The sequence below is a fragment of the Macaca mulatta genome, chromosome 14, assembly GCF_049350105.2.
Source record: "Macaca mulatta isolate MMU2019108-1 chromosome 14, T2T-MMU8v2.0, whole genome shotgun sequence".
NCBI lineage: Eukaryota > Metazoa > Chordata > Mammalia > Primates > Cercopithecidae > Macaca > Macaca mulatta.
Genome location: NC_133419.1, coordinates 47,930,412 through 47,952,160, shown reverse-complemented (window position 1 = coordinate 47,952,160; position 21,749 = coordinate 47,930,412). Strand labels below are relative to the sequence as shown.

Genomic DNA, 21,749 nt, shown 5'->3' with positions numbered 1-21,749 from the left:
CAATGTGGGAAGGAATTCCCTGAGGAACTCTGTTCCAAGTTTATTCAGTGCTGTACAAATCATGATCTATTTTCCTAGATAGAGGCATTTACCTCTGTCAGGAAAAATATTACTGTTTGTTATTTTAATAGCAATGTGCTGGAGGAAGGGGGTAGATTTTCCTGGCACAGTTAATATTCCCATTTTACAGGCAGGGAGAAGTTATTTATCCTCAAGGTCACTCAGCTGCCAGAGCTCTGGTTTCTGGGGGACTGACATCTTGCCAGAAAGCGCTGGTCAAGTGATAACATCCAATTTAGCTCACCCAGATTTATGCTGTTGCCTGACTTCCAAATACCAAGTCATCTCGAATGTCCAATTACAGACGTTAACAGCAATGTTTTCACAATCAAATGTCAATGTGATTTAGAAAGACAAGGACAAGAGAGTTTTACAAGGCCTGGAGATATTGTAATAAGATTTAGAGAGAAAATTAAAGGTCCTAGAGATTGGAAAAATGCATTATCCTGGGCACATGCAGAGATATTCCTAGGAGAGGGCTGTGCTTGGAGTGGGTCTCTGTCCCGACCTGAGGCAGCAAATCTCCACCTTGTCAGGCAGGCTGCATCTGGCACAGCCGGTCTCATAACATGCACTAGGTACACCCACCCTGATAATTCGCTCTGTCTGACCCCAAGCTTCTGGCCTTGGTCTCTAGTTCTACTTGACAGAGAAACAAGGAGAAGCATCCTGCCCCTTTCCTGTGCCCATCAGGGCCGGCGCTGATGCACACAGTGCCAGATGGTACTTGGGTAGGTCTCACACCATGGATCCTTCCCCCGATGTTGCCTTTGCAATGGCACCCTGCCATTTGATGTCAGCCTGACACAGAGATGCAGATGGGGTTAGCCTTCCAAGTGAACAGGCCAAGTCACACCATTTAGTGTTGACAGGACAAGGAATGTTTGGGAAAAGCCAAAACCCACAGCAAACTCAGCAGCACACCAGCATAGCACCCAACCCTGTCCTACCTTCCGGATGGTTGGGAATTTGCCATCGTAACGATAAAACCACCCAAAAGCTATAAGAACACAGATAACAAAATGATGAGACACAGTTCCGCTCAGCCAGAGCATCCATGGGCAGCAGATGGGAGCTGGGTTCCCAAGCAATGCATGGCTTTGTGAGATGAACAGCACTGGCCGATCCAACAGCAAAACTGCACGCTTTGTCCAACTCTGCTTACCTGGCCTCGCGTTGGTTGCAGAACAGGCCTAAGACCACCTGAGAAAAGCCCCAGTTCCCAGGCCCTGGGTCACTCTCAAATGCCTCTCCCCAGGACACTGGCTTCAGAAGTCAGGGCCAGAACATCAAAGAGAAAACCCCTTGTGGAAGGACGAGCTTTTCCAAATCACAGTCTTCACATACCAAGCCTTGTTGAAAGAGAACAAGGCCTTTTCTAACCCATGTCTGGTCCCTCCATACAAGAAATGGCTCAAGACAAAAGGGAGCCTGGGTGTCTGCCTAGAACTGTTGTTCGACACAACAAAACTGGCTTGTCTCATAGTGCAGGCCAAGTCCTCCACTTTCAACATTGAAAGAGAAGGCAGTGGCTGGGACAGCTCTGGGAAGGACAGCTCCAGCAGGAGTGAGCAGGAGATGTGCCCCCAGAAAACATATCCTCATCCAGGCCAGATAACCAGTGCACCAGCCCCCTTCCTTCCCTAGGCCACAGCTCCACAGAGTAATAACCCTAATCTGAAGCTCCCTGGGGCCAAGAGCGATGGCTGAATTACCCACCCCGGACCAGCCTGAGTGCTGGAACAGGATGCTGAAGACCCCCTGCTGGACCAGACACTACCTCCTTAGTTGCTGGATTTGGGAGTGGTCTAGGGGGTCCTGGGGGAGGGGCCAGAGCAGCAGAGGAGGAATTTGGCAATATCTAAATATTCGAGCCAGCAGTTCAGTGGTACCGGTGTGCGACAGCTGATCTACCACCCTCGGGGTTGAGTCCTGTCCTCTACGCTTTGTGTACAGTGCTTGGGCCAAGCTAGGGCTTGGAGGAGCTTTACAGACTCTAGTGGCCCCCATACATGCTGGTCCCCTGAAGCTGGGTGTCTGCACTGTGGTCAGGAGGAGGCGGGCAGGGCAAGCAGAGCAGCCAGGCCAGGGAGCAAAGCGGGGGCGCGAACCTGCTCTCCCTGCTCCTCCGTGCCTCCATCCGGGTCATCTGTGGGCTCGAGCTCAGGCTCCACTCCCTGATCTACCGGGGAAAAGAGGAGGAAGCTGATGAACCAAAAGGGACTTGGGAGACCAAGAGGCTGGAGAAGCTTCTCAGGAGTGTGGAGACCTGTGATCAGCTTCCTCCAGGGGAGTTGTGAGGTCAGGGGCAGGGACAGAGTTCAGGAGCGCAGAGCAAAGGTTTTTTGCTCTGAGCTGGTGTATACAGTGCTTTCAACCTTAGTAGCTTTAGTTTATCTGTCTGTACAAAGGGCTAGCAACAGGAAACTCAGATCTGAGGGCAGCGTGAGAACCATTTTGTAGGATGTTGGGCTGAAGGCTGGGAAGTGCAGCGAGGAGGATGGGAATATCTGAGAATCGCACACATTTGAGGGCAAGGGGCTGCAATGGGAGAAAGACCCTCCTGCCTTCTGCTTATCACCCTTGCCTTGGAGCTCTGGGTCCCCAGGGGATGTCTGAACAGTGTGGGCAGCAGATGGAGGCTGAAGGTCCTGAGGAGGTGGGGACATCCCAAAAGGTAAAAGGGGCACCTGCAGTTAGGAAGACCTGAATTTTGACATAATGTGGAGAGAAGAGCAGACCCTCCATTCCAGTGTTTCCAGCTTGGACTCTGGCCTCCCTAGGACTCTGGAAGGTAGTGTACCAGTTTGTTTGTGAGCTGCTTTTTAATATTTTAAAAGCTTAACAGAACTTGCCCATTGGCCTATGCAAAGGCTGTTAAGTTCTTTGGCTCTTGGCTCAAATTACATTTACCCAACAGTGGAACCCTGATGCTCCCTTACTAACAAGGGCTACTTAATAAAACAATGGAACACAAATGATTATTTAATAGTTTGTTAGGAAAATAACCTCAACTTCCAAATCATGGGGTCTCTTGTGGTGGAGGTGAGGGAGATAGTTGATGGGGCCTTGGGTAGGGAGAGAAGGTTGGAGATCTCTTAAACATCTCCCTCTTTCAAGAATCCCTCAGCTACTGGATCCTTAGCCAAGGCTGCCCCCTCAAGTCCCAGGTAACCACCTATTGCCTAAGCTAAGGGAAGGTCTGTTTGGAGCCTCCGTGGTGGTGTCCCAGCCTTCAGGGCTTGGCAAAATGTTGGGGGTCTGCTGGATCAGCCATGGGTAGGTGGGCTGCAGCAATTTTAAGAGCCCCCTGGGGCAGGTTGGGGGGCAGTCAGTCCCAGGCACATCATTAGGATGAGTGACTTCATTTTCTAGGTAAGGGATGCCCCATGTTCTTTTATTTTAAAAAACTGTAGGGCCCGGGGTCAGGCGCGGTGGCTCTTGCCTGTAATTCCAGCACTTTGGGAGGCGGAGATGGGCAGATCACCTGAGGTCGGGAGTTCAAGACCAGCCTGACCAACATGGTGAAACCCCCTCTCTACTAAAAATACAAAATTAGCCGGACATGGTGGCGCATGCCTGTAGTCCCAGCTACTTGGGAGGCTGAGGCAGGAGAATTGCTTGAACCTGGGAAGCAGAGGCTGCGGTGAGCTGAGATCATGCCATTGTACTCCAGCCTGGGCAACAAGAGCGAAACTCCGTCTCAAGAAAAAAAAAAAAAAAAAAAAAAAGCAGGGCCCACCCCTTGCAGGCATGGAAACCTGAGGCAGGTATAACCCATTGCAAACTGGGTCCCTGAGTTGAAGGGTGGTTGGGTAGGAGCTGGCTGGGGCCCAGGCCTGCTAGACCATGCTAGCCCCTGGGGAACAGGGAGTGAGGCAGCAGGTGAGCTGGTTCAGGGACCTCACTGCATTTCCTGCCTTAGGTCCAAATGAGAATTAAATTGCTGGCACATACGGAGACAGATAGAGGCAGCAGCTGTCCCAGCTCAGCAGGCCGGCGGGGGTCATCCATCCTGTGCTTTGTGGAGCTGCCTAGGATTACATTTACCTTGAGCAAATGCAAAATTCTTCGTCTTTTTATTCAAGGAGCTTGATTTGGTTAAAAAGCACTAAATAAAAAACCAGCTAGTGAAAGGGTTTTTATTTTCTTTTGTTCCTAAGAGGGTGTGTTTGCTGTGAAGCTGAGGCCCAGTTTCTTGGAAGGTACCAAATTGACTAGGATTACTTCCATGAGAAGCAATTAAAATCGATTTCTCTCCTGAAGCTCCTGTTTCACTCATAAGAGCAAATTAGCTGCCCGACTAAAACAGGGATCGTTCATTGGGAGCTTAGCTCTGGCTACATCCTCAACCGATACTGAATGTCATGGGGGAGGCCGATGAGAGGGTGCTTTGTCCTTCGGAGAGGACCAGGAGATGACACTGCCCTGCTGCCAGGAAGAAATGTGTTGGGAGCTGCTTGCCTGTACCAGGGAGGGGTGAAATGGAACCATCCAGATACCCTGCACCTCTTCCTTGGTGCAAATGGCCTGTGTTGGCAGGTTGACATTCCCATAGGTCTCAGATGTGACCCAAAGTTGGGGACAGAGCTGTTGAGACCCCATCACAACATGCCAAATGACTGCCCCACAGCAGAGATGGGGAACCTGGGCTCTTGAGTCCAGATTCGCCCCTAGCTGGAGGTTCCCAGGTCAGCTGAGCACAATCAGCTGGAGTAAGACCTGTCCTGTGTCAACTATAAGTCAAAACAGCTGGAAGGCAGGAGTAAGGACCCAACCAGCAATCCTGGACTTGTGGTTGTCATGACCTCCGTTTTCCTCTGGCAGTGTGGGCTGCCTCTTAAAGAGGCATCTGGAAACGGGGGTTGAGAAGGTGGTCAGGGAGCAGGTGGTAGAGGCCTAGACTGAAACTGGAGGTGAGGATGTGGGACAGATGAAGAGAGGAGATGGTAAGGTGAATATGAGCTGAGGCTCCAGAATAGCACAGCCGCAGCCCACAGCTGGGTGTCTGGAAGAAGCTTCCTAGTCCTGTTTCTGCCTCCATCCTTGGAGTGGCGTGACAGTGGTCCACGTACAGGGATATAGGGGCTGGAGATACTTAGTAAGCTTCTCCCACAGTTATGAATCAACCTTGGACCATCAGAGCCCTTCTCTGATGTGAGCTCCTTCCTCTCTTTTTTGCTGCTGGCTTCACCCCAGTCCCTGTTCAGAACAAAGTAGGAGGAGGACCCGACACCCAAAACACTAGGACGGTAATCCCATGAGCTAGCCCACTTTTGCCATGGCCCTTATTCCCTCTTCAGCAGCCTGACAGCCTGCCCGCATCAGTGTTGTGTGGGACCTGGGAGCTGGGTATGTGGAGCTGGCCTGTGAACAAGCGGAGCAGACAGATCCCTCCTACCTTGATGCTGGGGCAGATGGTCTCTGACCCACAGCTGCCCCTCCATAAAGGAACCGCAGCCCAGAGCACCAAGGGCTATCCACCTGGGGGTGGTGGTGAGGGGAGGGAGGGCCAGCATTTCTGTCTAGTCCCCTTAGCCTCTCCCCCGGCTCATGAAACTTACACTTTGGCTTGCGAAGGGGTACTGGGTGCACCTCAGCAGTGATGGTTTTAGGCAAGAGTAGCTGTTCCTTTGAGCCCCAGTCTTCTTCCCATTGCTTCTTAAACTTCTCTTCCTCCTCCACAATCCTGAAATGAGACCCCCATGCCTGTTACTGGAGTCAGAACCTTCATAGGCCCATCTCTTGCATTTCGGAGAGCCCCAACGAGCCCAGGGGAAGCCCTTGGTTCTAGCTGTGGTGAATCAAGCAAAGTCCCGGAGCTTGTATTCTAAATTGAGTGTGAACCCCACCTTGGCAATTATATGAGACTATGTTCCAGTTACTATAATATGACAGGCTTTACTACAAATAAAGGAGGACCCACCAGGGGATAGAGAACCAGGTAAACTGGTTCTCGAGGCAGCCTCTGGCTGACCACACTCCCCCGAGCATACTAATGTTCATGCACAGACACGCATGGGGCCGAGGTACTCACTGTTCCATCTCCTTCCGGTATCTCTCATTTTCCTCTGCTGCCTTCTGGGCAATTTCTTTTCTCCTTCTGAAACACAAATGCAGACTGGCATGTTTGGCCCTATGCAAGAGAAATGAACTCTTCCTTACTGTGAATTCTTGCTTTGAGAAAACTTCGAAATGATTTTTCTCCAGGCTTCCTTCCTAGGAGGCCTGGACAAGCTTTGGTTTTGGGGGACGTTATCTAACAAAGTCTAGGCCCCGTGCTCTTGTATGGTTTTGTCTGGCATGGCTGAGCAGAGATGCTGGGCTGTGGGAGCAGGGAAGCAGATCCACGTGAAGGCCACACTTCATGCTCCCTCCTCCAAATACTTAGGTAAGGTGACCGATGACAGGCGGGGCCTGGACTGACCCCAGGAGCAAAGCAGGGGCTCCTAGCCAGGCGGAATACTCCCAGCTAACTCTGTGATGGGGGAGATGGGGACAGCCTTTCCTCTTTCCTTTTCAAAATACATTGATTGATTGAGACAAAGTCTCACTTTGCACCCAGGAGTTCAGTGGTGCGATCTCGGCTCACTGCAACCTCTGCCTCCCAGGTTCAAGTGATGCTTGTGCCTCAGCCTCCTGAGAAGCTGGGATTACAGTCGCATGCCACCATGTCCAGCTAATTTTTTTGTATTTTTAGTAGAGACACGATTTCACCATGTTGGCCAGGCTGGTCTCGAACTCCTGACCTCGAATGATCTGCTGGCCTTGACCTCCCAAAGTGCTGGGATTACAGGGTGTGAGCCACCACGTCTAGCCATGAAATACTTTTAAATGCCTAGAATGTATTTGGGTTTGGATCTTGACAGTAGTTTTTGATTTATGAATTGATCACCCCATTTATTCTCTTAGGTCATCATTTCAATCGTCCTGGACAGGGACGAGCTTTATCACTATAGGCAGGGCAGCCCTGTGGGGACTTGCCAGATTGCCTGGGGGTGATCCCAGCTTGGCCACGTGTGACTTTGGACACAAGTGGCTTCACCTCTCTGAGTGTCAGTCTCCACACCTGTAAAATGGGGTTAATACTCTCTACCTCTACCTCCCAGGGCTATTGTAGGAATTAAGAAACATAAACAAGGCCCTAATACAACGCCAGCCTTATAGAGGTACTTGACAAATGTTAGCTAGTAGCTAATCCTAGCTAGCTAGAGCCTACTGCTAGTAGGATGCTTATTTTCCACATTCTTGGAATCTTGGAAGTCAGGGGTCTCTGCTCAGCAAGGAGGAAGGGGCCAAGGATGGATACACTGACCCACCACCAAACTCATCTGGTCTGAGGACTGGCCTCCAGGGAGGAGGAGGAAATTAGCTGGGGACACAGCAGGCAGGACACAAGCTAGGTGGGGTTGTATGGTGGGGCAGGGCACCCAGGGCTGGCTGCACTCACTGCCGCTCCATCTCCTGCTGCTCCTGGAGGATCTTGTTGGACTCCATCGCCAGCCGCTTCTGCATGAGGAGCTCTTGCCGCTGCAGCTCACGCTGCCGCGCCTCTGCCAGCCGCTCCCGGTCTGTCATGAACAGCTCCCGGCCCTCGTGGGAGAAAAGAGGCCCCTTGCTCAGCCCCTGGGGATCCCCTGCCACACCCTTGGGGGCCGAGATGCAGGTGGTCTTCTCAGCACCATCAGGCACAGTGGCTCCTGCAATCCCTGACCCAAACTTGTTGCTGGGCAGAAGTCCTCTCCCTCCGTCTGCTCTGTCAGAGCTTCAGGGAAGGAGACCTGCCACCCTGGGAGTGTGTGGCAGAGATCAAAGGTCAGAGGGGCTGGGGATGAGGGTCAAGGGGCTCCCACCAGCTCGTTCTGGACTTACAGCTCCAGCTACGATGGAGATGGTCAGGCTGCGGCTACTCTTCAGCACGTTCACAGCCTGTGGGGACAGAAGGACAGTGGATCGAGGCCTGACAGACCAGAGCAGTCCAGGCAGAGAGCACAGAAGGCCCCAGGCTTCAGGGTGGTGGGGGTGAGAAGTGGGGTGTGGAGATGACAAAGGCCAGCAGGTGAAGACCCCTACATCTCACCTCCTTGTGGTCCAGGTTAGAGAAGTCGATGCCATTCACTTCGACAATCTGGTCCCCTGTCTGGTGGGGAAGTGGAAAAAGATTAGTGTGTTTACGCTATCTGTACACTCGTTCATCTGCAGGATGGGCGCCCCCAGGGGTTCTGGGTCAGATGCTGGGTCTTCAAGTGGCTGTACCTCAGTTCCTCCTGATGAATGGAGCAGTTGGAAAGCTCTGGTGGAGCTCTGGGAGGGCTTAAAGCTGACCCTGGCACTCCCCTACTTCATAACTACCTTATCAACTATCAAATATTATACCATTACATGTTCTTTTTTTGGCTAAATTTGATGACACTTGCTTTAGAAATCACAGTTTGTAGATGCGGAAACTTTTGAGCTTCTCATTTAGCAGAGGCTGTGTTGAATCATCATAACAGAATAGCTAACATTCACTGATCACTTACAGTGTGCTTGGCACAGTTCTAGTATACATATTAACTACTTTAACCCACACAACAACCTTGGAAGAAAGGCTTTATTATCCCCATCTTATAGGTAAGGAAACTGAAGCACAGAGACATGAAGTAACTTGTCCAAAGAAGAGGTTAAGGGTTCCTGCTTTGGGATGAGACCACCTAGGTTTGAATTCCAGTCCTACCATGCTAGGTACATGATTTCAGAAAAATCATATACTTTCTCTGGGTCTCAGTTTCCTCATATGTAAAGTGGGGATAATGGTGGCACTTAATCCTCAGCGTTCTTGTGAAGTGTAAAGGGCGTGGAACAATGTCCGATGCAAGTGGACCCTGAAGGTCCGCTCTTTGATTATCATTATGACATTCCCAAGCTCACGACCAACAACCATCAGAGCTATGGAAGGCTGCAGAAGGGTCAAATGTCCCCACTCTGTGAAGCCTTCTCTGCAGGGTGGGTAGGGCTCCTCCTGATCAGTGACCGCCGAAAGAGGGCCATGTGGAAAGGCACCTGCCCCTGTCACCGCGGGATCACAGTCTGACCCAGTTTCCAGTGGGCCCCCACTGGGGCCGGCCCAGCGTCACTCACCTCCAATCCCACCTCAGCAGACAGGGAGCCAGGTTTCACGTGGCTGATGAAGATGCCAGGCTTCTGGATGGGGCCGCTGGAAATGCTGTGGGAGGTGGGAAATGTGTGCTTAGGATACAGGTCACTCATGAACTCAGGACTGAAGGCCCTCGGCTGCCTACCTCTTCAGCCTCTGTCTCCCCGTCCAGCCTGATTTCTACTGCTACCCTGGGCAACAGCCACAGAAAACTCCTTGTAATTCTTCCTACCCAATCTCTCACCTAATATACCTCATATGTTGTTTCTTTTTTCTTTCTAACGCTTTCCTGTCCATTCCTTAAGAACCAAATGCTATCCCTTCTATAAGGTTTTCAGCAGATCCTCTTTTTTAAAAAATTTATTTTTTAGAGACAGGGTCTTGCTCTGTCACCCAGGTTGGAGTGCAGTGGTGTGATCATAGCTCTCCACAGCCTCCAACTCCTGGGCTCAAGCAATCCTCCCACCTCAACCTCTTGACTAGCTACGACTACAGGTGCACACCACCATGCCTGGCTCAGATCCCTTATTCTATCCCAAGACCAAGCTATTTGCTCGGTTCTCAGTGCTCCTATGACATTTACGACAGGAATGGCACATGTACTGTTATTATTCCTTCCTAGATTGGTGGCAGAAATCACTCACTGATCACAGCACTCTTTCCCTCAAGCCTGGATATAGCTTTAGAATCCTTTTCAAAGCAGCACTCCAGGGAGCTCCTACTAATTGATTAGAGATGGCACCTATTTGCCATCCCGGACACAGAATGTAGTTCCATTTGAGTCCCTATCACCCTATATTATAACTGTTTATGTGGTTGGCTTCTAGATTAGGCTCTTGTCTCCCAGAAGGGAGGGACTCTTTATCACTTATGCTTGGCACAAAACATGGAATAAATGTGAATGAAGGGAAAGAAGAGGAATAACTCAAATCATAACAGCTAGTATTTACCAACTGCTTACTGTTTAGCAGGTACTAAGCTTGGTACTTTACTTTCTCCACAATCACCCTGTGATGTGGGAATTATTATCATCAATTTATAGAGGGAGAAACTGAGGCTCCAAGTGGTTAAGTAACTGGCCCAAGGTTCCAGAGCTCTTAAGTAGGAAAGCAGGGCTGGAACTGGGATCTGAGTAACGGTGGAACCTGCACGCTTGAGCCCCGTGTGGCCCAGTATCTGTTTGGATTCCCCGTCTGCCTCTTAACGAAGCCGACAAGGTAATAAGTGATAAGAGAACTGTGACAGAGATGACCAGCTGAACAGGCTCCTTTTGCAGTGACTCAAGGACCTACAAGGTAACATGGTTCTGCCTCTAGGCCTCAATTTCTTTATCCGTAAACTGGGATCTATTAGAGATGCCCCTCGGGCCCTACAGGCCTGTCGTGAAATTCAGAGGGGAAATCAGGCACCAGGAAGTGTCATCACCAAGGCTGGGCGCGGTGCTTCATGCCTCTAATCCCAGCACTCCGGGAGGCTGAGGTGGGAGGATCATTTGAGCCCAGGAATTTGAGACCAGCCTTGGCAACATAACAAAACTCCTTCTCTACAAAAAAATTAAAAGTTAGCTGGGTGTCATGGTGTGTTTCTGTAGACCCAGCTACTCAGGAGGCTGAGGTGGGAGGATTGCTTGAGCTGGGGAGGTCGAGGCTACAGTGAGCTATGATCACGCCATTGCACTCCAGCCCAGGTGACAGAGCCAGACCCTGTCTCTAACAAAAAAATACCATCACCCATGGACAAGTCACACCCCTGGTGGGCAAGGTTTCCTCAGAAGCAGCAGTGAGGAAGGGGAGGGTAATAGGGGCCTGCTGGGGTGCACTGGCCACGAATGACCCCGGGGCATGCCCACCACCCACCTGCAGCCAAGGCCCCGGGAGCCCACCAGGCTGATGAAGACCTTCTTCTCCTTGTTTTCCCGATTTCCAGGGGAGCCCAGGCTGCCTCGCCCCCCCTGAAAGGGAGATAGAAGCAGAATCTCTGAGTGTCCACATGCGTGCAAGCGGCCTCTTGAGCTCGTGGGACCTGCAGGGCGAGCACTGCTGAACTCACACCAGCCAGATCATCATTCTGTCCCTGGGGATGTGTCTGCACCAGCCTGGCCTGGCTGAGGGCCACTGCCCCACAGCAGTGTGCTGGCTGCCCTGGGGGCCTGTGTGAAGTCCCTGAGAGTGCATCTCTAGAGCAAGCCCTCCCTTTAGGACTGGCCGCCCATCCTTGAAGATGACCCCACCCAAACCCCATCACAGGAGGTCTGGCCCTTACCCCAGATTCTGACACAAACTGATCCACATACTGCCACTTGAGGGGCTCATCAGGAGAGCTGATGGGAAGGGAAAATAGATGGAAGGGTGGTTAGCGAGAGACGTTTGACGAACCAGGCCCCAAATCCAGATCCACCATGTCTACAACCTCCAGCCTCCACTGGCCCAGGAGCAGGGCTGGCATGGTGAGTGCTGGACCCCAGGGCTGTACCAGGACCCCGGGCCCACAGGGAAGAGTCGGCCTGCAGAGGAGGGGCCTCTCACCTCTTCACGGGGATCAGGCCAATGTCTGTGGGAGAAAGGCACAGGGGTTAGGACAGCTCCTCCACCCTCCCTCCCTCCCACCATCATGGAGCCCTGTCCTGCTCTAGTCTCACTCACGTCTCACTTTGATGGACACAGTTTTCTTGGTTCGGATGAGGTTGATGACCTCCTCATGGGTACAGGAGGAGATGGAATATCCATTGATCCGGACGATCTCGTCCCCTACCTTGACCACAGAGAGAGGCAGGGAGCACTGGCTGGAGGGAGCATCAGGCAGTGGGGCAGACTCACCACCAGATGCTCCCAGACTGCTATCCGGAAAAGGGAAGGGTGGCCATGCCATCCCCTGGAATAAGCCTTGATCTCAACCAACCCACCCTCCATCAGCCTGGGGGATCCCAGGTTCAGGTGGCATGTCCAAGCAGTCTTGCCGCCCCATTTTGCAGATGGAGAGACCAAGACAGAGGTGAGGGGCACAGCAGGTGTGCAGCAGAGCTGGGAGAAGATCTCAGAACTCTCTGCACCCTCACCCTGGTGCCCCTTTCACTCCACTGGGGCACCATCAGATTCTGGATTCTATGCAAAGGGTGACCTTTCACTCAGCTTTAAGCTGTTCTTACCGGGACTTTGTCCCAACCCGCCCCTAGGAAGTTGGCTCCCTTTTTCTGCTAATTGCTACAACACTGTAAGTGAGTCAGGGTGGGGACCTTCTGTGACTCCTGACCCAAGCTCACATCACCGACACACACACACACACACACACGATTTTTTTTTCCCCACCATATGGAAACTTGATGAACATTTTAACTCTGCCGTGGCCCTGACCTCTCAATTCCTATTTTGGGAGCAAGCAAAGAACAGTGGATGAGCACAGGGCTTTGGCATCAGATGTGCTGGGTTCAAATCCCTTCTTTTATTATTATTAGCTATGTGACCTTGAGCAAGTCTCTTGAACTCTCTGAACCTGTTTTCCTCGTCTGTAAAATGAGGAATACCAAGGTTGCTGTGAGAATTAAGTGAACTTGTGCATGTAAAGCCAGCTAGTGCCTGGCACACAGTAAGCACTCAATACATGAGTGTTATTGTTATCATGAGTTAGTCCTGATCCCTGAATACTCAGCTCAGATCTCTCTTCTCAGGGCTTAGGCCACAGCGGATTGTGAGATAGGGACTCGGCCCTGGGCAGCCAGCCCTGGATACAGCGCTGTGGTGAGGTTGCCCCCTGCTGGACACTGCCGGCTCCTCCAGGCACCCTGGCCCTGGGGATCAATTCTGGAGCTCCTCATTTAATAACCACAGAGCAGGAGGGACTCTCAGATGTCAGCTGAAACTGAGGCCCAAGGAAGTGAGGTTTTGTCCAAGGTCACACAGCCAGTAGCTGCAAAACAGAGACTGGCTCCTGGAGAGGTTCCTGTCTGAGGCCAGTGCAGGTCAGCTGGGGGCTTAACTCAAAACACACATGCTCACCCTTTGGAGACTTGCTGGCATACGTGAGGGACGAAAGCTGGACTCCCTGTGGACCGAGATAGGTAGGGGCTGGGTGGACATACAGCCTCCGAGGGGTCCTCTAGGGTAACTCCTGCCTTCTACAGCACTCCCACAGAGTCACTTTCTCACTGTTCCAAGGAACGCTTCCTTCCCACTCTGGGACACAGACCCCAGTCTTCTCAGGGACCTGACAGGAGTGGCCAAGGGCTCAAAATGGCACCAGAGTGGGGGCACACTAAAGAACCCTCTAGGTTTCTGGGAACATCTAATTCAAGGACAGTGGCCAGACTAACTCCTTCCACCTATTTTTCACGATAACCCTGCAGGTCAGGAATTTGTATCTCTGTTAATCAGATGAGAAAACGGAGACTCAGAGAGGTAAAGTGACTTGCTCAAGGTTACCCCACTAGTAAACAGTGTCGTGGGGTTTGAAGTCAGGTCTCCCTGATAGACAAGTGGTGTTTCCTAGGTGTCTGGAAGCAGAAAAGACGGGCACCCGGCCAAGCCTGGCTGCAATTCCCTGCATCCTGCCCTCTCTGGATCCTTGCCACCTGTCAGAGCCCTCAAGTCCCACACAAAGGCAGGCATTACACTGTCCATGTTATGACAGGGACAACCAAGGCACACAGAATAATTTTCTAGGCCTGGAATATACAGCAAGTTGTATGGTACACGCTGCCCTGTGCAAGGCAGAGGACGTAGGTCAAGTTAGGATATTCTTGAAAAAACAAAAAACAAAAAACAAAAAAAACCTTCAAGTATCTCCAGCAGGGGATAAGGGCAGAGGGGTGGATCCCCAGGACTAGGTCCTGTGGGAGGGTCCAAGTCCACCACTGGGGACCCAGCCTCACGGGTCAAATCAGCACAGGTCTTTAGCCCAGCCAGGCTGTATCTGAACCTGCCCTCCCCTGCCTTCCAGCATCTTCTCCCAGCTGCCCTCAGGCATGAGATCTCCTCAGAAACATGAACCCCAGACAGGTCAATGGATGCAGCCATTTTCCCCCAAGCTCCTCTGAGTGAAGTTCCCTGTCTTATTCCTAAAGGGAATTTGCCCAGAACCTCAGTCGGAATGATTCCCACACAGCCCTTGGCTCAGGTTGCAGGATCAACTTTCCTTCCCCTCTTGCCGTGTGTGAAACCCTGTAAAGGGCCCTTTGTGCAAGGGCCACGATGATATAACGATCTGAGGGACAGCAGCACAAAGGAGAGATGAACCCGTCAGCTAGAGAAAGGGCTGATAATTCATAAGCCTGAGAAAGATCCAGGAAGGTAAAACTCTAGGTCTCATTAAAATACCCCAACGCCCCCAGTCATCGAGGCAGCATTGAGAACTGCTTGTCCTAGGAGAGCTCGCCCTGGAAAAAAGGCGGCCTCAGCTGACGCCAAGAGAGGAGCTCATTATGTGTTTTCTCTGGCTGGGTTTCTGAGCTGGAAAATGTGCCGCAGAGGAAAGAAATAATGAAGGGGCTGAAATTTCAGACACCACCAGCGAGCCGTGAGACAGGGATTTAGAACAAAGCAGTGTCTGTCAGCTCCCTGTTTCCACCCCCTACGCCCCAGTGTCTTGTACCATTAGCCTTTGAGCCCCTTGAAGCCCCAGCTTGGCAGCCCGGATTGGGGTGTTGATAACAAACCCGCTGGAAGCTCTTGGTGACAGTGGGAGGGCCTCCTTTGTCTCAACACACAAAAACACGGCCCTGGGCTCAGGTAGGAGTGAGACCTGGAGGTCTGCCCATCTCTGCTCAGGCCCTGAGGTGTGGGGACCCCAAAGGAGAGGCACCTGGGTTGCTGAAGAGAGATTTCTGGGCTTGGCCGTCAGGAGACCCAGTTTCTAATCCTGGCTTTGCCACTTACTGGTCTCTCAGCCTCTATCGGTAATTCTGTAACATGGGAAAGATCCATTCAATGCATATAGCAAGGACTGCTTGTGAGAATGTGACCTGGCACATTCCAGGCATTTCTTAAATCTCCCTCTGTCTGTTCACTTACCAGACTCACAGCATTTGTGTGCCAGGCCCTGCTATAAGCACTTTGTACTATTAATTCATTTACTCATACAACCTGACGAGGTAGACAGTACTATCAGCAACTCATTTTATAGATGAGGAAATTGAGGTACAGGGTTAAGTCATTCCACCAAGTCACACAGCCTAATGAAGAGAAAAGCCAGAACTGAACCCGGCTAGCCCTACTTCAGAGTCTGTGCTCTTTGGCATCACACTGCACCAGGCTTTCTTTCCCCCTGCTGGTAAAAGGCAACATGTCCAAAACTTCATGTGCTGGTGTCACCATGTTCCTCTCTTGGGGAATAGGGGAGGTGGGGGGAAGTGCAGCGGCAGCAGTTGGAAGGAGGCAGCAGCTGCAAGGAGGCAGCAGCCAGGTTTCCAGCTTCACTCAAGAAAACAGGCAATTGCCTGCGGCCTGATTTCTATGAGTCTAAGAACACCCGTCAGGATGCGCCAGCGTCTTCCTCACCCAAAGGCTCGGAAAAGTGGGTGACCACATTGTGCCACACAGCCTAGTGGATGAGTGAGGGGGAGGCAGGAGGTCTGAGGCCCTCGCTTCCCCTCCCTCTGGACTCTGCTTGCTCACCTGGAGCCCGACACTGTCTGCCTGACCGCCTTTGATGAGGTGGGAGATGAAGAGCCCACAGCCAAACTCCAGGCCACCACGCACGCTCAAGCCGAGGCCTTCGGGGTGCAGACGGTCCAGACGCACCTCCTTCAGCTTCCTGCCACACAGGAGAGGTCGGTGATGGTGCAGCCTGGCTGCCAGCACTGCCCCGCCCACTAGCAAGGAACTCTGTCCATCCCAGGGTGACCTCTCCACCCCCTGCCTCCAGCCTGGTGGCTTCCACTGCACCTGGAGCGCCGGGGGGTCAGCTGATCATATTCCACCTGGTGCTTCAGTGGGATCAGGGGCCGAATGGCATCAAACAGAGGCAGGCGGCTGGGTTCATTGATGACCAGCTTCAGGTCTCCCACGAGCACGGCCACGTCCATGGTCCTGTGGAGATGCCGGGAATGCCTGGAGCCTCACCCCTGGCCATGACCTCAGGGACCCAGGGATTCCAAGAGGAAGCCATTTCAGCCACTGGGCCCAGGCTTAGGAATGGAGGAGACCACTCCTGAAAAGCCCAGAGCCCTTCACACTGGGCCAGTGCCTGAGAAGGCTTTGTTCTCTCATAAAAATGCCCCCAGGAAACCAGCCCGCTAGGGATTGTTGACCCATTTTGCAGATGAAATGAAGCCAGGATTTCAAACTATCTCTGATGTTGGGATCTTTCCAGAGGGGAAAGCTCTATGTGAGATGCTAAGGACTCCTCACATACTCATCATCTCCACTTGTATCTACTGCTAAGCTCTATCAGTTTCACCTCACCACAGTTCACGTGCCTCCTCCCTCACGCTGTTCAGACCTTCGACTCCAGCTGCCTGCCCACATACTCACTGTCATTTCATCTTTTCTCAGTGTAAGGCACTCCCTGGCTTAAAACCCTTTGATGGCTCCTTACTGCCCAGAGGACAAAGTCCACTCTTTTCAGCACGCTCAGGGCCCTCCATGACCTGTCCCGTGGAGCTTCTCCAGCCTTGTGGCTTTTTACGATCTCTGTGTCCTCCCAAGTCCTACTCCCCCAGGTTACTTATCCCCATTCACACCCTTGCTTTCATGCCTCCACACTTCGGCTAATGCTGATCCCTCATTCTGGAATGCCCTTCTCTGATATTCCACCTACCCAAATCTTTTTTTTTATTTTTTTGAGACAGGGTCTTGCTGTCTTGCCCAGGCTGGAGTGCAGTGATGCGATCATGGCTCACTGCAGCCTTGACCTCCTGGGTTCAGGTGATCTTCCCACCTCAGCCTCCTAAGTAGCTGGGACTACAGGCACGCACCACCATACCCAGCTAATTTTTTGTATTTTTTTGTAGAGATGGGATTTTACCATGTTGCCCAGGCTGGTCTCTAATTCCTGGGCTCAAGTAATCCTCCTGCCTCAGCTTCCCAAAGTTCTGGGATTACAAGCATGAGCCACCGTGCCTGGCCCCAAATCTTTCTTATCCTTCAAAGCCTTGCTCAAGCCTTCCTGGTCCTTTCTCTTCCCTCTCAGTTGGAAAGGAAAACTCCTTTCTTCACATTTCTGCTTTTACCTCTACTTAGCAGTTATTTGATATAACTTACATTAGAGTTCTTTGCATTTGTAGTGTATATTCATCTCCCCTCACCAGACCACAAGTTACTCAAGGAAAGAAAGAGGATCTAATTCATTTCCAGATTTTGCATAGTGCCCAGCAGTGGCAGGAGCTTATAAAGTATACAAAATGAATCAAAAAGCAAGTGGGTGATCAGAGACATCTGATGCAAGGGCTGTGACCAGTTGGCATTTCTTGTTCTGTTCCAACAATCACTCTCTATTGAATCTATCTGGCTACTAGACAGCCTACTCCATCAGACTGTAAGCAACCTGAGAACAGAGACCAATCTCTCTTGCTCACAAGTATACCCCAGCCCCTAGTACAAAGCCAAGTACAAAGTACTTGTATAAATAGTTGCTGAAATGAGTGAATGCTATGTCCATTTGATTTCCAGGAGCAGTCAGCATCCACCCTCTGAGCTCCTCTGTCTCAGAACAACCCATCCCAGGACTCCCTGAAGACAGAGGAACCCGAGTGGTCCACAGGAGCTGGACCCAGCACACTTACTGGTGGTACATTCGCAGCACATCATAGAGATAGTCCTTCTCTGCATCATTTTCAATCAGAAAATCCACCTGAAAAATCCAACAGGAGAATCACAGTTCCAGGCTCAGCACCCTCCATAGCAGACCCCAGGGAGGAGAGGTCACCCCCAGCGGCCTCCCCAGCATCTTTTCAGGGCTAGAGTTGTGAGGAGAGGAGAGAAGCCACAGGCCAGACTGCCCCTCTGACCCCAATGCATCAGACCTATGCAGACCACCCCAACGTGGCCACAGGAGTACTGCTGCCCCTCCAGATGTGGCCAGGCACCCCTCGTCCCCAGGTGGGGCAATATGTGCACACACAGGGATGCACACACATATGTACATATGTGAATCCCCATGTGACACGACACGCTGCCATGGCAGTGCTGCTGCTCACCCCCATGGCTGTGTCATCCGTGGCCAGAAGAAGCCCACTGTCTTACCTGATGGTGGCTGTAGTGCCGGATAAATGCTTTCAGGAAGGATTTGGGCCACTCGCTCAGATAGCACATGCCACCCGCCAGAAGCCCCTTACCACCGAATTCTTCTGTAACATCAATGCCAGGAGACCTTCACTCTGTCTTGTCCTGACCTTAGTTGGGTTGCCCTGAGTTCTGTCCACTAGTCAGTTTCCTGGCCACTCCTTCCCTCTTCCCAGGCCCCTGCACAAGCCCTGCAGGGGGAGTCAGGTTACATCATTTCAACTTTGTTGACGTCAATGGCTGGGACTCTAAGGTCAGGTTCAGGAGTTGTGTCATTAGTACTTCCATCCCAGTAGGAGGCCCTGAATTCCACTCCCTGAGTTACCTCAGTGTGAATCTCTACCCTGTATCTTTGGGTCTCTCTTCAGCCCCAGAATGGGTAACAGAGCAAGATGGAAGCTTGAGGGGTCACTGGGTCCCTCTCTCCTCCAGCCTCCGGGCCCAGGGCCTCAGCCCTTCATAGAGAGGCTGCTGCTGGAAGTTGCATGCTCTCCACTGACTGGTCCTCAGAAGAGGGCCAGAGCAGCTTTACCTCTTTCTGTGGGTATCCCAAGGGTTCTGGAAGACCAGGGCAGTCTGTCTGTCCCACCACAGAGGGGACATGCTGGGCCTAGCCCTTGGGATTTCTGGCCTGAACAGGCGCTACAGAATGCAAATTTCTGGCCTGGATCTGGCAGTACTTCCTTCCCTATAAAATCAGGCTGAGCATTTCATTAAAGGTGAGAATAACTTAGGAGGCTTGACTCACAGCTTGGGTTTCAGTTGCTACATAAGTTCAGCCCATCTGCTCCAAAAGGGCACCCTTGCTTTCTCCCTACCTCAGTGCAAGGAGTTCCCAGCTAGGGCTAGGCGCGGTGGCTCACACCTATAATCCCAGCACTTTGGAAGGCTGAGGTGGGTGGATCACCTGAGGTCAAGAGTTTGAGACCAGCCTGGCTAACATGGTGAAACCCTGTCTCTATTAAAATACAAAAATTAGCTGGGCGTGGTGGTGTGCCCTTGTAATCCCAGCTACTTGGGAGGCCAAGGCAGGAGAATCACTTGAACTCGGGAGGCAGAGATTGCAGTGAGCCAAGATAGCGCCACTGCACTCCAGCCTGGGTGACAGAGCGAAACTCTGTCTCCAAAAAAAAAAAAAAAAAAAAAATGGAGCTCCCAGCTAGTTGACAGGAGATGGAAGCATCTGCTTGAGTGGGTGGTACTAAATCTTAGGGTGGGAGGCTGGCCTCTTGCATGCACCACCTCTGAAAGCCCATCTCTCTACATAGCATGGATTCTCTCACCCACTCTGCTTAGGCCTGTGGGGTGGGGGTGGCTCCCTGAGACAGGCCTGGGCTGCCCACACTGGGCTGTGATGGAGGAGTCTGAACACTCCTAGCAGCAGGGGCCAGAAATATCTTTATAAATTAAATCATGTCGCTTGCTTGTTCAATAGTTTCTTGTACCCCAAACCAAACCTAAATCCAAACTCCTTACCTTGACTTATCAAAGCCAAATCTCCTTTCCTACCAGTCTTCCTGGCTACAAAGGCCTCCTTTCAGTTCTTTCCACAAGCCGAACGCTCTCCAGCCTCAGAGCCTTGGCGTGTGCTGTTCCCTCTGCCTGGATTGCTTCCCCCACTTCCCTGCCTGGCTGCCTCCTTTCCAGAGAGGTCTTCCCTGCTCACCTACCTGGACAGAACCCACTCCTGCACCCTGGAGATGTTTCAATTCCGTCAAAGATCGATGACAATTTGTAATTTAAGGTTTATTTTCTCTGTGAATTGTTTCCTCTGTCTCCTTTGCTGGACAGAAAAATCCCATGAGGAGAAAGATGAGGTCTATTTTGTTATAAATTCCTCGTGCCTACCACATAGTAAGCACTCAATAAAGAAGTATTGAATGAATTTCTCTGCCTGCCTCCTGGTGTGCTCACATGGTTCAGGTGGGAGGGAGGTAACCATGGGAACAGCAGGAGAAGGGAAACGATGTTGCCCCCATAACCCCCATGCGGTGGCACCAGGAACTTTTCATGGGCTTTATTCCATTTGTTTATCACATTGGGGCCAATATTCTCACATCATGTTGCAGTTGAGGGAACTGAGGATCAGAGACGTTAAGTCAACTCACCCAGTGTCCCACAGCTAATAAGCAGAGCCGGGATGGGAACCCAAGTCTGACTCCAAAGCCCATGTTCTTTCTGCTATGCCACGACCATTGATTGTGACTCAGGCCTGGTAGGGGAAAATAACTCCCAAGGTCCCTTTAGGCCAACATTTCACACCCTTTGCTTTCAAGAACTCCTTTCCTATCTCTAAGCCCAATCTCTCTCCTCTGCACTGTTAAGAAAATACCTTTGGGTTGGTCTATAATGAGTGAGAAAATGAGGCATCTTTTGAAGGACTCTTTGAACCCAAGTGTTCTACTTTCTAAGGGGAGCATAAAAATCCCATCTGCTTTGGCTGGAGTGAGGACACCTTGACCAAAGACTTCTAGCGCAATTCTAACCCCGGGTAGTGACACAAGAAAGAAGATGGGAGAGGGAATCTCTTACTGACTGAGGCCTTAGGACTGAAGTTCTCTCTTATCCCTCTGCAGAAATGTATCTTACTGTAGCATTAGATTTCAGTAGTGAGGAACTGTCCTCCTTAGACCATGTTTATTGTGCATTAGGTGGAAAATTGAGGTAGAAGAGTAAGGTAACTTGCAATGTTAGGGTCTAGGGTTCTGTTTTTCTCCCTTCCCTGGGGCAAGTACAGATCATTTGGAGACGGTCTTGGTGGAAAGGAGCCTGTGTCTGCAGGTCCCAGGCTCCTGGCCCTTGTCAGCAGCCCTCCAGCACTGACCACTGCTCCCAGAGGTCTCATCCTACCTGTCTCCCGAGACAGCTGCAGAGCTCAGCTCTTCAGCCTCATGTCTACCCACTGTCACTGGTTAGGTCAGTCAAACCCTGTCCTCAGTTCTGCCCTTGCTCACTTCTCCAGGGTCACCTCCACCACATCCCAAGTGGGACTCAGCTGCAGTGGAACAGATCCTTCCCCTGATACACTGAAATCTCCTTGTCCTCACTCAGAACATTCCATCTACCACCATGTCTGACTTGTCCATTTGAACAATTCTCTATAGACCATAATAGCTAACAGGGAAAATAGATCTGGTTTATGCAGAATACTCTTTACATATGAATCTAAGTGATAAATCATCAAAAACTTGAAAACTAGTTACACAGGAGATCCTGCAAAGGGAGGGATCATTCTCCACCCAGAAATATTTTAGAGAGACTCAGAGAGAAGAGCACTGCTTTGTTCTCTGACCACACCTGAATGAAAACACACACTCGCACCTCACTCTTCAGGCAAAAGG

At 51.4% G+C, this 21,749-nt stretch overlaps 1 protein-coding gene across 8 annotated transcripts in view; it reads right to left on the bottom strand.

Moving 5' to 3' along the window:
* The window catches only part of USH1C (USH1 protein network component harmonin), a 50,594-nt gene that overhangs the window by 21,324 nt on the left and 7,521 nt on the right, over positions 1-21,749 (bottom strand). For 7 of the 8 annotated variants that reach the window (XR_013403976.1, XR_013403977.1, XM_028833589.2 and 4 more), the window contains 14 exons: positions 17,910-17,977; positions 16,072-16,215; positions 15,802-15,940; positions 11,839-11,947; positions 11,722-11,746; positions 11,459-11,516; positions 11,053-11,147; positions 9,181-9,265; positions 8,141-8,200; positions 7,933-7,989; positions 7,511-7,653; positions 6,098-6,163; positions 5,625-5,749; positions 2,172-2,242 (listed from right to left, as the gene is read on the bottom strand). Coding sequence is in view for 5 of the 8 variants with exons in the window: in XM_028833589.2 (XP_028689422.1) it covers positions 2,172-2,242; positions 5,625-5,749; positions 6,098-6,163; positions 7,511-7,653; positions 7,933-7,989; positions 8,141-8,200; positions 9,181-9,265; positions 11,053-11,147; positions 11,459-11,516; positions 11,722-11,746; positions 11,839-11,947; positions 15,802-15,940; positions 16,072-16,215; positions 17,910-17,977 (1,245 nt within the window). In the remaining 3 variants the exon portion in view is untranslated. The remainder of the gene's footprint in view (positions 1-2,171; positions 2,243-5,624; positions 5,750-6,097; positions 6,164-7,510; positions 7,654-7,932; positions 7,990-8,140; positions 8,201-9,180; positions 9,266-11,052; positions 11,148-11,458; positions 11,517-11,721; positions 11,747-11,838; positions 11,948-15,801; positions 15,941-16,071; positions 16,216-17,909; positions 17,978-21,749) is intronic. The other variant, XR_013403978.1, reaches the window with a different exon arrangement.